General features: G+C 47.5%; 1 protein-coding gene across 1 annotated transcript in view; it reads right to left on the reverse strand.

Moving 5' to 3' along the window:
- The window catches only part of LOC140406291 (cholesterol 24-hydroxylase-like), a 201,133-nt gene that overhangs the window by 150,861 nt on the left and 32,952 nt on the right, over window positions 1–17,320 (reverse strand). The window contains exon 2 of the mRNA XM_072494406.1: window positions 10,596–10,673. Within this exon, the coding sequence (XP_072350507.1) occupies window positions 10,596–10,673 (78 nt within the window). The remainder of the gene's footprint in view (window positions 1–10,595; window positions 10,674–17,320) is intronic.

A 17,320-nucleotide genomic window follows, 5' to 3' on the forward strand; every position in this document is an offset into this window, starting at 1 on the left:
TGTCCAAAATTGCCCTTGGTGTTGGGTGGAGGTGTTGAGTTTGGGTGGGGTGCTCTTTCCAAGAGCCGGTGCAGACTCAGGGGGCCGAATGGCGGCCTCCTATACTGTAAATTCAATGATAATCTATGATTAATCTAGGACAAAGGTTCGGCAGAACATCGTGGGCCGAAGGGCCTGTTCTGTGCTGTATTTTCTATGTTAATGTTTATTCTATAAACTCAAGTTAACCTTTTTAAAACATACAGTGAACATCTTTGCAACCATCAATTCAAATACAACCCCCAAAGACTACAACACTAAGTAATCCTTTAAGCTTTCCTTTTAACATCCATAAGACTTAAAAAAGAACTTTTAATAGAAGCACATCAAGTTAAAGTCACTACTGAGACAGTTATTAATTTTAAATCATCAAAGGATCGATTTACAGTTTTTAGATTACAGAGAGAGAGACTAATACCCCCTCTGGCTGTGACTGCAGCTATCCAGCTCTGAAAACGAAAATAAAACACACCCTGCAGCAAACAGCCTAAAACGAAAGTAAAAAGCTGAGAGACAGCCTGGCTCCACCCACTCTCTGACATCACTGCAGTAATAAACACCCATTTCTTAAAGGTACTCTCACTACAGATATTTATATACACACCCATTTATAAACACCCATTTCTTAAAGGTGCTCTCACATAACACTCACTCCCGGGTATCTGTTATTCTATATATAAACCACCCTGAACCCCTCGATTAGATTCCAGTCTGTAACTCACTCCCGGGTATCTGTTACTCTATATATAAACCACCCCGAATCCCTCGATTAGATTCCAGTCTGTAACTCACTCCCGGGTGTCTGTTATTCTATATATAAACCACCATGAACCCCTCGATTAGATTCCAGTCTGTAGCTCACTCCCGGGTATCTGCTTTTCTATATATAAACTACCCCGAAACCCTCGATTAGATTCCAGTCTGTAACTCACTCCCGGGTATCTGTTATTCTATATATAAACCACCCCGAACCCCTCGATTAGATTCCAGTCTAACTCACTCCCGGGATCTGTTATTCTATATATAAACCACCCCGAACCCCTCGATTAGATTCCAATTTGTAACTCACTCCCGGGTATCTGTTATTCTATATATAAACCACCCCGAACCACTCGATTAGATTCCAGTCTGTAACTCACTCCCGGGTATCTGTTATTCTATATATAAACCACCCTGAACCCCTCGATTAGATTCCAGTCTGTAACTCACTCCCGGGTATCTGTTATTCTATATATAAACCACCCCGAACCCCTCGATTAGATTCCAGTCAGTAACTCACTCCCGGGTGTCTGTTATTCTATATATAAACCAACCCGAACCCCTCGATTAGATTCCAGTCTGTAACTCACTCCCGGGTACCTGTTATTCTATATATAAACCACCCCGAACCCCTCGATTAGATTCCAGTCTGTAACTCACTCCCGGGTGTCTGTTATTCTATATATAAACCACCCCGAACCCCTCGATTAGATTCCAGTCTAACTCACTCCCGGGTATCTGTTATTCTGTATATAAACCACCCCGAACCCCTCAACTAGATTCCAATCTGTAACTCACTCCCGGGTATCTGTTATTCTATATATAAACCACCCCGAACCCTCGATTAGATTCCAGTCTGTAACTCACTCACGGGTATCTGTTATTCTATATATAAACCACCATGAACCCCTCGATTAGATTCCAGTCTGTAACTCACTCCCGGGTATCTGTTATTCTATACATAAACCACCCCGAACCCCTCGATTAGATTCCAGTCTGTAACTCACTCCCGGGTATCTGTTATTCTCTATATAAACCACCCCGAACCTCTCGATTAGATTCCAGTCTGTAACTCACTCCCGGGTATCTGTTATTCTACATATAAACCACCCCGAACCCCTCGTTTAGATTACAGTCTGTAACTCACTCCCGGGTATCTGTTATTTTATGTATAAACCACCCCGAACCCCTCGATTAGATTCCAGTCTGTAACTCACTCCTGGGTATCTGTTATTCTACATATAAACCATCCTGAACCCCTCGATTAGATTCCAGTCTGTAACTCACTCCCGGGTATCTGTTATTCTATATATAAACCACCCCGAACCCCTCAATTTGATTCGAGTCTGTAACTCACTCCCGGGTATCTGTTATTCTATATATAAACCACCCCAAACTCCTCGATTAGATTCCAATCTGTAACTCACTCCCGGGTATCTGTTATTCTATATATAAACCACCCCGAACCCCTCGATTAGATTCCAGTCAGTAACTCACTCCCGGGTGTCTGTTATTCTATATATAAACCAACCCGAACCCCTCGATTAGATTCCAGTCTGTAACTCACTCCCGGGTATCTGTTATTCTATATATAAACCACCCCGAACCCCTCGATTAGATTCCAGTCTGTAACTCACTCCCGGGTGTCTGTTATTCTATATATAAACCACCCCGAACCCCTCGATTAGATTCCAGTCTAACTCACTCCCGGGTATCTGTTATTCTGTATATAAACCACCCCGAACCCCCCAACTAGATTCCAATCTGTAACTCACTCCCGGGTATCTGTTATTCTATATATAAACCACCCCGAACCCTCGATTAGATTCCAGTCTGTAACTCACTCACGGGTATCTGTTATTCTATATATAAACCACCATGAACCCCTCGATTAGATTCCAGTCTGTAACTCACTCCCGGGTATCTGTTATTCTATACATAAACCACCCCGAACCCCTCGATTAGATTCCAGTCTGTAACTCACTCCCGGGTATCTGTTATTCTCTATATAAACCACCCCGAACCTCTCGATTAGATTCCAGTCTGTAACTCACTCCCGGGTATCTGTTATTCTACATATAAACCACCCCGAACCCCTCGATTAGATTACAGTCTGTAACTCACTCCCGGGTATCTGTTATTTTATGTATAAACCACCCCGAACCCCTCGATTAGATTCCAGTCTGTAACTCACTCCTGGGTATCTGTTATTCTACATATAAACCATCCTGAACCCCTCGATTAGATTCCAGTCTGTAACTCACACCTCGGTACCTGTTATTCTATATATAAACCACCCTGAACCCCTCGATTAGATTCCAGTCTGTAACTCACTCCTGGGTATCTGTTATTCTATATATAAACCCCCTGAACCCTCGATTAGATTCCAGTCTGTAACTCACTCCCGGGTATCTGTTATTCTATATATAAACCACACTGAACCCCTTCATTAGATTCCAGTCTGTAACTCACTCCCGGGTATCTGTTATTCTATATATAAACCACCCTGAACCCTCGATTAGATTCCAGTCTGTAACTCACTCCCGGGTATCTGTTATTCTATATATAAACCACCCTGAACCCCTCGATTAGATTCCAGTCTGTAACTCACTCCCGGGTATCTGTTATTCTATATATAAACCCCTCCGAACCCCTCGATTAGATTCCAGTCTGTAACTCACTCCCGGGTATCTGTTATTCTATATATAAACCACCCCGAATCCCTCGATTAGATTCCAGTCTAACTTACTGTTGTGGGCCACGGTTTAGAGAACCCCAAAGTGTATCATGGAGTTCACCTGACCCACAACTTTTAATAGATTGTGGTTATGGGGAGCACACGGCCCATTCTACAGGTGTGGTACAGCAGAAGTGGAAAAGTATTTTTTAAAGTAAAACAATTTGGGTGTTGAAGGGTGGGTCAGTAAATTTGCAGACGATACGAAGATTGGTGGTGTTGTGGATAGTGAGGGCGGCTGTTGTTGGCTGCAAGGAGACATAGATAGGATGCAGAGCTGGGCTGAGATGTGGCAGGTGGAGTTTAACCCTGAAAAGTGTGAGGTTGTCCATTTTGGAAGGAGAAATATGAATGCGGAATATAGGGTTAACGGTAGAGTTCTTGGCAATGTGGAGGAGCAGAGAGATCTTGGGGTCTATGTTCATACATCTTTGAAAGTTGCCACTCAAGTGGATAGAGCTGTGAAGAAGGCCTATGGTGTGCTAGCGTTCATTAACAGAGGGATTGAATTTAAGAGCCGTGAGGTGATGATGCAGCTGTACAAAACTTTGGTAAGGCCACATTTGGAGTACTGTGTACAGTTCTGGTCGCCTCATTTTAGGAAGGATGTGGAAGCTTTGGAAAGGTGCAAAGAAGATTTACCAGGATGTTACCTGGAATGGAGAGTAGGTCTTACGAGGAAAGGTTGAGGGTGCTAGGCCTTTTCTCATTAGAACGGAGAAGGATGAGGGGCGACTTGATAGAGGTTCATAAGATGATCAGGGGAATAGATAGAGTAGACAGTCAGAGACTTTTTCCCCGGGTGGAACAAACCATTACAAGGGGACATAAATTTAAGGTGAAAGGTGGAAGATATAGGAGGGATATCAGAGGTAGGTTCTTTACCCAGAGAGTAGTGGGGGCGTGGAATGCACTGCCTGTGGAAGTAGTTGAATCGGAAACATTAGGGACCTTCAAGCAGCTATTGGATAGGTACATGGGTTACGGTAAAATGATATAGTGTAGATTTATTTGTTCTTAAGGGCAGCATGGTAGCATTGTGGATAGCACAATTGCTTCACAGCTCCAGGGTCCCAGGTTCGATTCCGGCTTGGGTCACTGTCTGTGCAGAGTCTGCACGTCCTCCCCGTGTCTGCGTGGGTTTCCTCCGGGTGCTCCAGTTTCCTCCCACAGTCCAAAGATGTGCAGGGTAGGTGGATTGGCCATGATAAATTGCCCTTAGTGTCCAAAATTGCCCTTGGTGTTGGGTGGAGGTGTTGAGTTTGGGTGGGGTGCTCTTTCCAAGAGCCGGTGCAGACTCAGGGGGCCGAATGGCGGCCTCCTACACTGTAAATTCAATGATAATCTATGATTAATCTAGGACAAAGGTTCGGCAGAACATCGTGGGCCGAAGGGCCTGTTCTGTGCTGTATTTTCTATGTTCTATGTTAATGTTTATTCTATAAACTCAAGTTAACCTTTTTAAAACATACAGTGAACATCTTTGCAACCATTAATTCAAATACAACCCCCAAAGACTACAACACTAAGTAATCCTTTAAGCTTTCCTTTTAACATCCATAAGACTTAAAAAAGAACTTTTAATAGAAGCACATCAGGTTAAAGTCACTACTGAGACAGTTATTAATTTTAAATCATCAAAGGATCAATTTACAGTTTTTAGATTACAGAGAGAGAGACTAATACCCCCTCTGGCTGTGACTGCAGCTATCCAGCTCTGAAAACGAAAATAAAACACACCCTGCAGCAAACAGCCTAAAACGAAAGTAAAAAGCTGACAGACAGCCTGGCTCCACCCACTCTCTGACATCACTGCAGTAATAAACACCCATTTCTTAAAGGTGCTCTCACTACAGATATTTATACACACACCCATTTATAAACACCCATTTCTTAAAGGTGCTCTCACATGACACTCACACCCGGGTATCTGTTATTCTATATATAAACCACCCTGAACCCCTCGATTAGATTCCAGTCTGTAACTCACTCCCGGGTATCTGTTATTCTATATATAAACCACCCCGAACCCCTCAATTAGATTCGAGTCTGTAACTCACTCCCGGGTATCTGTTATTCTATAGATAAACCACGCCGAACCCCTCGATTAGATTCCAGTCTAACTCACTCCCGGGGATCTGTTATTCTATATATAAACCACCCCGAACCCCTCGATTAGATTCCAATCTGTAACTCACTCCCGGGTATCTGTTATTCTATATATAAACCACCCCAAACTCCTCGATTAGATTCCAGTCTGTAACTCACTCCCGGGTGTCTGTTATTCTATATATAAACCACCCCGAACCCCTCGATCAGATTCCAGTCTGTAACTCACTCCTGGGTATCTGTTATTCTATATATAAACCACCCTGAACCCCTCGATTAGATTCCAGTCTGTAACTCACTCCCGGGTATCTGTTATTCTATATATAAACCACCCCGAACCCCTCGATTAGATTCCAGTCAGTAACTCACTCCCGGGTGTCTGTTATTCTATATATAAACCAACCCGAACCCCTCGATTAGATTCCAGTCTGTAACTCACTCCTGGGTATCTGTTATTCTATATATAAACCACCCCGAACCCCTCGATTAGATTCCAGTCTGTAACTCACTCCCGGGTGTCTGTTATTCTATATATAAACCACCCCGAACCCCTCGATTAGATTCCAGTCTAACTCACTCCCGGGTATCTGTTATTCTGTATATAAACCACCCCGAACCCCTCAACTAGATTCCAATCTGTAACTCACTCCCGGGTATCTGTTATTCTATATATAAACCACCCCGAACCCTCGATTAGATTCCAGTCTGTAACTCACTCACGGGTATCTGGTATTCTATATATAAACCACCATGAACCCCTCGATTAGATTCCAGTCTGTAACTCACTCCCGGGTATCTGTTATTCTATACATAAACCACCCCGAACCCCTCGATTAGATTCCAGTCTGTAACTCACTCCCGGGTATCTGTTATTCTCTATATAAACCACCCCGAACCTCTCGATTAGATTCCAGTCTGTAACTCACTCCCGGGTATCTGTTATTCTACATATAAACCACCCCGAACCCCTCGATTAGATTACAGTCTGTAACTCACTCCCGGGTATCTGTTATTTTATGTATAAACCACCCCGAACCCCTCGATTAGATTCCAGTCTGTAACTCACTCCTGGGTATCTGTTATTCTACATATAAACCATCCTGAACCCCTCGATTAGATTCCAGTCTGTAACTCACACCTCGGTACCTGTTATTCTATATATAAACCACCCTGAACCCCTCGATTAGATTCCAGTCTGTAACTCACTCCTCGGTATCTGTTATTCTATATATAAACCCCCTGAACCCTCGATTAGATTCCAGTCTGTAACTCACTCCCGGGTATCTGTTATTCTATATATAAACCACACTGAACCCCTTCATTAGATTCCAGTCTGTAACTCACTCCCGGGTATCTGTTATTCTATATATAAACCACCCCGAACCCCTCGATTAGATTCCAGCCTGTAACTCACTCCCGGGTATCTGTTATTCTATATATAAACCACCCCGAACCCCTCGATTAGATTCCAGCCTGTAACTCACTCCCGGGTATCTGTTATTCTATATATAAACCACCCTGAACCCCTCGATTAGATTCCAGTCTGTAACTCACTCCCGGGTATCTGTTATTCTATATATAAACCCCTCCGAACCCCTCGATTAGATTCCAGTCTGTAACTCACTCCCGGGTATCTGTTATTCTATATATAAACCACCCCGAATCCCTCGATTAGATTCCAGTCTAACTTACTGTTGTGGGCCACGGTTTAGAGAACCCCAAAGTGTATCATGGAGTTCACCTGACCCACAACTTTTAATAGATTGTGGTTATGGGGAGCACACGGCCCATTCTACAGGTGTGGTACAGCAGAAGTGGAAAAGTATTTTTTAAAGTAAAACAATTTGGGTGTTGAAGGGTGGGTCAGTAAATTTGCAGACGATACGAAGATTGGTGGTGTTGTGGATAGTGAGGGCGGCTGTTGTTGGCTGCAAGGAGACATAGATAGGATGCAGAGCTGGGCTGAGATGTGGCAGGTGGAGTTTAACCCTGAAAAGTGTGAGGTTGTCCGTTTTGGAAGGAGAAATATGAATGCGGAATATAGGGTTAACGGTAGAGTTCTTGGCAATGTGGAGGAGCAGAGAGATCTTGGGGTCTATGTTCATACATCTTTGAAAGTTGCCACTCAAGTGGATAGAGCTGTGAAGAAGGCCTATGGTGTGCTAGCGTTCATTAACAGAGGGATTGAATTTAAGAGCCGTGAGGTGATGATGCAGCTGTACAAAACTTTGGTAAGGCCACATTTGGAGTACTGTGTACAGTTCTGGTCGCCTCATTTTAGGAAGGATGTGGAAGCTTTGGAAAGGTGCAAAGAAGATTTACCAGGATGTTACCTGGAATGGAGAGTAGGTCTTACGAGGAAAGGTTGAGGGTGCTAGGCCTTTTCTCATTAGAACGGAGAAGGATGAGGGGCGACTTGATAGAGGTTCATAAGATGATCAGGGGAATAGATAGAGTAGACAGTCAGAGACTTTTTCCCCGGGTGGAACAAACCATTACAAGGGGACATAAATTTAAGGTGAAAGGTGGAAGATATAGGAGGGATATCAGAGGTAGGTTCTTTACCCAGAGAGTAGTGGGGGCGTGGAATGCACTGCCTGTGGAAGTAGTTGAATCGGAAACATTAGGGACCTTCAAGCAGCTATTGGATAGGTACATGGGTTACGGTAAAATGATATAGTGTAGATTTATTTGTTCTTAAGGGCAGCATGGTAGCATTGTGGATAGCACAATTGCTTCACAGCTCCAGGGTCCCAGGTTCGATTCCGGCTTGGGTCACTGTCTGTGCAGAGTCTGCACGTCCTCCCCGTGTCTGCGTGGGTTTCCTCCGGGTGCTCCAGTTTCCTCCCACAGTCCAAAGATGTGCAGGGTAGGTGGATTGGCCATGATAAATTGCCCTTAGTGTCCAAAATTGCCCTTGGTGTTGGGTGGAGGTGTTGAGTTTGGGTGGGGTGCTCTTTCCAAGAGCCGGTGCAGACTCAGGGGGCCGAATGGCGGCCTCCTACACTGTAAATTCAATGATAATCTATGATTAATCTAGGACAAAGGTTCGGCAGAACATCGTGGGCCGAAGGGCCTGTTCTGTGCTGTATTTTCTATGTTCTATGTTAATGTTTATTCTATAAACTCAAGTTAACCTTTTTAAAACATACAGTGAACATCTTTGCAACCATTAATTCAAATACAACCCCCAAAGACTACAACACTAAGTAATCCTTTAAGCTTTCCTTTTAACATCCATAAGACTTAAAAAAGAACTTTTAATAGAAGCACATCAGGTTAAAGTCACTACTGAGACAGTTATTAATTTTAAATCATCAAAGGATCAATTTACAGTTTTTAGATTACAGAGAGAGAGACTAATACCCCCTCTGGCTGTGACTGCAGCTATCCAGCTCTGAAAACGAAAATAAAACACACCCTGCAGCAAACAGCCTAAAACGAAAGTAAAAAGCTGACAGACAGCCTGGCTCCACCCACTCTCTGACATCACTGCAGTAATAAACACCCATTTCTTAAAGGTGCTCTCACTACAGATATTTATACACACACCCATTTATAAACACCCACTTCTTAAAGGTGCTCTCACATGACACTCACACCCGGGTATCTGTTATTCTATATATAAACCACCCTGAACCCCTCGATTAGATTCCAGTCTGTAACTCACTCCCGGGTATCTGTTATTCTATATATAAACCACCCCGAACCCCTCAATTAGATTCGAGTCTGTAACTCACTCCCGGGTATCTGTTATTCTATAGATAAACCACGCCGAACCCCTCGATTAGATTCCAGTCTAACTCACTCCCGGGGATCTGTTATTCTATATATAAACCACCCCGAACCCCTCGATTAGATTCCAATCTGTAACTCACTCCCGGGTATCTGTTATTCTATATATAAACCACCCCAAACTCCTCGATTAGATTCCAGTCTGTAACTCACTCCCGGGTGTCTGTTATTCTATATATAAACCACCCCGAACCCCTCGATCAGATTCCAGTCTGTAACTCACTCCTGGGTATCTGTTATTCTATATATAAACCACCCTGAACCCCTCGATTAGATTCCAGTCTGTAACTCACTACCGGGTAGCTGGTATTCTATATATAAACCACCCCGGGTATTTTTTAACCCATATATAAATAATATATTAATAAATGGGGATACTGTTGCACGAATGCTCGAAGTGTGAGTGAATCTGGAATGAGAAAAACTGTTATCTTGAAAAGTTGGAATGTGTACGGTGATTGATGTTTGCAGAATTGTCATTCTAAATTTGCTGTTACGAAGCCACTGAGTGAGAATAGATCTGTAACCCACTGATTTAAAATGAACCTTGGTGTGGGGAATGTGACAGTAACAAGGTTGCAATATTGAAAAGGTATTTTGTAATTTGATAATGTCTGCAATAAACAGTTTCTCCAACATGCAGCTCCTAACCTCTGAGCGTACAAGAGCTGGCCAGATTGTTAAAACCTGCTCCCGGCACAAGCCCAAAGATTCTTAAATAGCCCCAAATAACTAATCAAGTGAGGCCAAGAAAGCTGTTATGGGGCAATGTGTCCCTGGTACTGTTGTCTAGTCCTGTGCCAATAATGCTATTCTAGCTTCGAACTGCACTGGTAATGGAACATTCCCTGTTCAGTGTGAGATAGTGTCTAAGGCACTGTTATAATCCCCACAATGTCCCCGGGGAAACCACCGTCGACCTCCCCATAGGACTCGTGGAGTACGAGCTTCCCAGATAGGGGCAGTGGACACCCAACTGCAACTCCTTACAAACAACATAAAAGCAGGTTCTCCCAGCAAGGACTGTACTGGGAGCAAGTTGCTGCCTTGAGCAGAATATTGTAAATAGTTAAATAAACCTCTTTTCTCTTACCACTGGCTTCCTCAAGTTACTAAAGGCACCCTTGACGAGAAACAAGGAGCACTCCACACTCACCATTCCAGGAACTTGTCATGGCCCAATTTGTCACCTGCCATTGAATTTTGAAGTGTGGCACCATGTCCGAAGAGGAAGCTGGAATAAGATAGACATCAGTGACGAGTTAGGTCCACAGAGCACTTCGAACACCGTTTGACCTAATGCAGACCAGAGCAGACAGGACAACAGGGCTGGTGGAATGGTGGGCAAGTGGTGACGATGGGCGTGTGGCTTGAGTACAGTTAGATTCTCCGGGGCGCTAACCGCGTTTTCCTGCCCTCGGCGCAGCGGCACCCTCCGTTCCTGCAGCCAGCCAATGAGATTTTCCATTGTGGCCGCCCCACGTCGTCGGGAAACCGCGGGATCGGGTGGGCTGCCGGCAGAGCGGAGGACCCCGCCGATGGAGAATTCCGCCCAATATTTATCTTTTAATGGATTTATAACAGATTTATCACCTTTTATGACCTCAGGCTATCTTAAAGTACTTTGGGAGCAATTTATTGGCCGCATTGAGCTGAAGCGAGAGCGTGACGAGGCTATTAGCCAAAATGGAGAATTGCGGCAAGCGCTGATCTGTTCGCGATCTAACCGGCCCACCCCCATTGGCAAAATCCGGATCCTGCCATAGCGTGGCGAGAAACCAATAATCACCACTTCAGGCCAATCTCCATACAATTAACGGGAGCGAGCCCCGCTCTAACGGCCTCCCGTGATCTAACTGCCACCCCAGCAAGTGGTCACGCGGGCGCCGATTAGTGCCCCTTTTTAAAATCGCAAAGCTGACGGAAGGGATGCCACAGGGACCCGAGGAGGTGAGTAGCCATCTCCTCTCCCGGGGGGCACTGGGGTTGCTGCCTTGGTGCTCGGAGCGAGGTAGGGGAGCCCACGGTGGGCCAGCGTCGGTCGGAGTGGGCCGCCATTGGGGCGGGGGAGGGGGTGTTGCGGACCAGGAAGGTGGTGCCCATGGCCACTGCTGGATGGGTGGGGGTAAGATGGGTTCCCCAGCGCCCACGGGTCCGCTATGCTACCCCCTGGATTGTGCGTTCCCGTTCCTGGGGCAACCCCAACCCCAGCCCGGCAGCCCCACCGACCACCCATAACTCCCACTGACCGCGGAGGCCTCTGGCCGCACACCAAGGTTGTTTCTAATTGGCAATTGTAGTTAAGTGAGCACCTCACACAACCCAAGTGGATCCCCATGGGTGGGCGTGACATGTAGCATGTGGGAGTTATTGCCGAGCATCCCAATCAGACAGAGATGCCTGAACACTGCAGGAGGCGACACCGTGAACGCAGCAGCCAACATCGGAATACCCAGGGAGTGGGTCCCAGCACTGGGGACATTCTGGCGACCAGAGGGTGGGTTTATGCATCAGGGAGGGGACCAGCGCCCGGTTCAGGTAACATTACATGCGGGTGTTTGGGGTGCAAGGTGTGGAGTCCGGTGCGCAGGGGCCTCACAGTGGCCGGAGGTGCATGGGCAGAGCATGTTGGATAGTCTGGGATGTCGGGTGCAATTGGGGAAAGGGGGGCAGGAGCAAAGTGGGAATGGGTGAGGGGAAGCAATGTAGGAATGGGGTTGGGGAGTAATGGGGGAATAGGGTGGGGGAGCAATGGGGGGAGAAATGGGTGAATGGGGTTGGGGAGCAATGGGGGAATGGGTGGTAGCAATGGAGGAATAGGGGAAGGGGGAGCAATGGGGGTGGAGAAACGGTTGAATGGGGCAGGAGGGTGGAGCAATGGGGGAATGGGGATAAATGGAGGAATGGGGAGGGGAGAGCATTGGGGGATGGCAGGGGGGAGTAATGGTGGAATGGGGAGGGGAACAATGGGGGAATGGGAAGAGGGAGTAATGGGAGAATGGAGATGGGGAGCAATGGGGGAAGGGGGAGCAATGGGGAGGGGGAGTCATGGGGGAATAGGAAGAGGGAGTAATGGGGAATGGGGATAAGGAGCAATGGGAGAATGGGGGAAGGAGGAGCAATGGAGAAGGGGAGCAATGGGGGAATAGGGATGGGGAGCAATGGGGGAATGGGGAGCAATGGGGGAATGGGGACGGGGAGCAATAGGGGAAGGGGGAGCAATGGGGAGAGGGAGTAATGGAGGAACGGGAGGGAGAGCAATGGGGGAATGGGGCAAGAGGGGGAGCAATGGGGGAATGGGTCGGGAGGGGGGAGCAATGGGGGATGGGGTGGCGGTAGCAATGGGAGAAAGGCAGGACGGTAGCATTGTGGATAGCACAATTGCTTCACAGCTCCAGGGTCCCAGGTTCGATTCTGGCTTGGGTCACTGTCTGTGCGGAGTCTGCACGTCCTCCCCGTGTGTGCGTGGGTTTCCTCCGGGTGCTCCGGTTTCCTCCCACAGTCCAAAGATGTGCAGGTTAGGTGGATTGGCCATGATAAATTGCCCTTAGTGTCCAAAATTGCCCTTAGTGTTGGGTGGGGTTACTGGGTTATGGGGATAGGGTGGAGGTGTTGACCTTGGGTAGGGTGCTCTTTCCAAGAGCCGGTGCAGACTCGATGGGCCGAATGGCCTCCTTCTGCACTGTAAATTCTATGAAAGGGGAGGGGGAGCAATTGGGGGATGGGGTGGGGGGGAGCAATGGGAGAAAGGGGAGGGGGAGCAATGGGGGGATGGGGTGGGGGGAGCAATGGGGGGATGGGGTGGGGGAGCAATGGGGGGATGGGGTGGGGGGAGCAATGGGGGAAAGGGCCCCATTGTATGCCCTCACCAGCACTGGCCCCAGATCTCCCACAAACATTTTAATAAAACTCCACCGGAAACCCATCCGGACCCGAGGCCTTCCCGGCTTGCATTGCCCCCATACCCTCCATCACTTCCCTCAGCCCAATTGGGGCCCCCAATATCACTGCACTAACTCCTCGTCCACCCGGGGAAACTCCAGGCCATCCAGGAACTGCCGCATTCCCTACCCCCCAGCCGGGGGCTGTGACTCATAGAATCTCCTGTAAAAAGTTTCAAACGCCCCATTTACCCCCACCATGTCTAACACCAGCCTTCCCGTCTCGTCCTTTACTCTGCCAATCTCCCTCGCCACCTCCTGCTTCCTCAGCTGGTGGGCTAGCATCCGACTCTCTTTCTCCCGTACTCATACACTGCCCCTCTGCCCCTCCGTAACTGCCCCACCACCCTCCCCGTGGACACTAACCCAAACTCCATCTGGAGCCTCTGCCTCTCCTTCAACAACCCTGCCTCCGGGGCCTCCAAATACCTTCTGTCCACCCTCAGAATCTCGTCCACCAGTCTTGTCATCTCTTTTTTAAAAATATTTTTTTATTAGGGTATTTGTAATTTTCATAGTGATAACAATAACAGCGACATAAACACGGTACAATAAACATTTCCATCCCCATCACATTCTTCACACCCCCATCAATAAAACAATAGTCTAGCCCCCCCCCCCCCCCCCCACCCCCACCTTGGATTTCTGCATCTGCTGACCTTTTCATTATCTCTGAGAAAGTTGCCGAACGGCTGCCCCCTCCGGGTGAACCCGACCATTGACCCTCTTAAGGCGAACTTTATTTTCTCGAGGCTGAGAAACCCAGCCATGTCACTAACCCAGGTCTCTACACTCGGGGGCTTCGAGTCCCTCCACATTAACAAGATCCGTCTCCGGGCTACCAGGGAGGCAAAGGCCAAGTCGTCGGCCCCTTTCGCCCCCTGAACTCCCGGATCTTGCGACACTCCAAAGATCGCTACCTCCGGACTCGGCACCACCCGTGTTTTTAGCACCGTGGACATTGCCTTAGCAAAATCCTGCCAAAACCCTCTAAGCTTCAGGCATGCCCAAAACATGTGGACTTTATTCGCCGGACTTCCCGCGCACCTCGCTCACCTGTCCTCTACCCCAAATAACTTGCTCATCCGGGCCACCGTCATGTAGACAGTCCAACTAGGGAAGGGGCGGTACAGGACCTGGTATTGGGGAATGAGCCAGACCAGGTGGTAGATGTTTCAGTAGGGGAGCATTTCGGGAACAGTGACCACAATTCAGTAAGTTTTAAAGTGCTGGTGGACAAGGATAAGAGTGGTCCTAGGGTGAATGTGCTCAATTGGGGGAAGGCTAATTATAACAATATTAGGCGGGAACAGAAGAACCTAGATTGGGGGCGGATGTTTGAGGGTAAATCAACATCTGACATGTGGGAGGCTTTCAAGTGTCAGTTGAAAGAAATTCTGGACTGGGATGTTCCTGTGAGGAAGAAGGATAAATACGGCAATTTTCGAGAACCTTGGGTAACGAGAGATATTGTAGGCCTCGTCAAAAAGAAAAAGGAGGCATTTGTCAGGGCTCGAAGGCTGGGAACAGACAAAGCCTGTGTGGAATATAAGGAAAGTGGGAAGGAACTTAAGCAAGGAGTCAGGAGGGCTAGAAGGGGGTCATGAAAAGTCATTGGCAAATAGGGTTAAGGAAAATCCCAAGGCTTTTTACATGTACAGAAAAAACAAGAGGGTAGCCAGGGAAAGGGTTGGCCCACTGAAGGCTAGGCAAGGGAATCTATGAGTGGAGCCAGAGGAAATGGGCGAGGTACTAAATGAATACTTTGCATCAGTATTCACCAAAGAGAAGGAATTGGTGGATGTTGAGGCTGGAGAAGGGTGTGTAGTTAGCCTGGGTCACATTGAGATCCAAAAAGACAAGATGTTGGGCGTCTTGAAAAATATTAAGGTAGATAAGTCCCCAGGGCCTGATGGGATCTACCTCAGAATACTGAAGGAGGCTAGAGAGGAAATTGCTGAGGCCTTGACAGAAATCTTTGGATCCTCACTGTCTTCAGATGATGTCCCGGAGGACTGGAGAATAGCCAATGTTGTTCCTTTGTTTAAGAAGGGTAGCAATGATAATCCAGGGAACTACAGCCCGGTGAGCCTTACGTCAGTGGTAGGGAAATTACTGGAGAGAATTCTTCGAGACAGGATCTACTCCCATTTGGAAGCAAATGGACATATTAGTGAGAGGTAGCATGGTTTTGTGAAGGGGAGGTCGTGTCTCACTAACTTGATAGAGTTTTTCAAAGAGGTCACAAAGATGATTGATGCAGGTAGGGCAGTGGATATTGTCTATATGGACTTCAGTAAGGCCTTTGACAAGATCCCTCATGGTAGACTAGTACAAACGGTGAAGTCACACGGGATCAGGGGTGAGCTGGCAAGGTGGATATGAACTGGCTAGGTCATAGAAGGCAGAGAGTAGCAATGAAAGGATGCTTTCCTGATTGGAGGGTGTGACTAGTGGTGTTCCACAGGGATCAGTGCTGGGACCTTTGCTGTTTGTCGTATATATAAATGATTTGGAGGAAAATGCAACTGGTCTGATTAGTAAGTTTGCAGACAACACAAAGGTTGGTAGAATTGCGGATAGCGATAAGGACTGTCAGAGGATACAGCAGGATTTAGATTGTTTGGAGACTTGGGCGGAGAGATGGCAGATGGAGTTTAATCCGGACAAATGTGAGGTAAGGTCTAATGCAGGTAGGGAATATACAGTGAATGGTAGAACCCTCAAGAGTATTGAAAGTCAGAGAGATCTAGGTGTACAGGTCCACAGGTCACTGAAAGGGGCAACACAGGTGGAGAAGGTAGTCAAGAAGGCATACGGCATGCTTGCCTTCATTGGCCGGGGCATTGAGTATAAGAATTGGCAAGTCATGTTGCAGCTGTATAGAACCTTAGTTAGGCCACACTTGGAGTATAGTGTTCAATTCTGGTCGCCACACTACCAGAAGGATGAGGAGGCTTTAGAGAGGGTGCAGAAGAGATTTACCAGAATGTTGCCTGGTATGGAGGGCATTAGCTATGAGGAGAGTGATGCACGATCAATGACCACAAAAGCGAGGTTGTAGTCAAACTGAAGGCTTTAATAAGCTCGATGTTTCCCCCAGCAGCTCAGGTACAGAATGAGGACTGCTGGGACGGCACGGGTTCTTATACCCCGCCTATCAGGACGGAGCTATTATACACTCTAGCCAATAGCAAGCATACAGGTTCTACCAATGGTACTTTAGCCTCTCAGGTATTATAAAGTACCATTATAATACCTATAATACCACATTCACCCCCTGTTAAAAAAAAGTCCGGCGGGGGTGGTGGCCAGAAACTACAAAACATGGCAACGTGGTATAATTAGTTATGGAGGTACCGTAATACCTCCGTACAGTGTTTAGTAACTATTTACAAGTCTGGTAGCTGTGTACATTTGATGGTTTATATTTACAGATTACAGTTAAAATGAAGCAATCAGTCGATCGGGGGCCCTGGTCGTCCTCTGTAATCGGTGGTGACTCCGGTGGAGGCTCGGGCGTCTGTGACTCCGGGAGCGTGGCTTCGACCTCCATGGCAGCTTCGTCACCCCTAGACGGCGCTGGTGGGGAAAACGGCTGACCTGGGGAGGGAGCGCCTGCGGGGTGCGTCAGTGGGGGGGGCCTAGGCAGGGGCGGCGGAAGGACCGATCCTCCTGTAAGGTGCTGCGGTGGAGGGGAGGGTGGGACTGGTGGCTGGAATGTGCGTGGGGTTCCGGCGGGCGCCAGGTCCCGTAGGGAGACCGTATCTTGTCGGCCATCGGCGTACGCCTAGGCGTACTGGGGGTTAGCATGGAGCAGATGGACCCTCTTAACCAACGGGTCCGACTTGCGCGCCCGCACGTGTTTTCGGAGCAGGATGGGTCCGGGTGCTGCCAGCCAGGTCGGGAGCGAGGTCCCAGAGGAGGACTTCCTAGGGAA

Source organism: Scyliorhinus torazame, chromosome 2 (assembly GCF_047496885.1).
Source record: "Scyliorhinus torazame isolate Kashiwa2021f chromosome 2, sScyTor2.1, whole genome shotgun sequence".
NCBI lineage: Eukaryota > Metazoa > Chordata > Chondrichthyes > Carcharhiniformes > Scyliorhinidae > Scyliorhinus > Scyliorhinus torazame.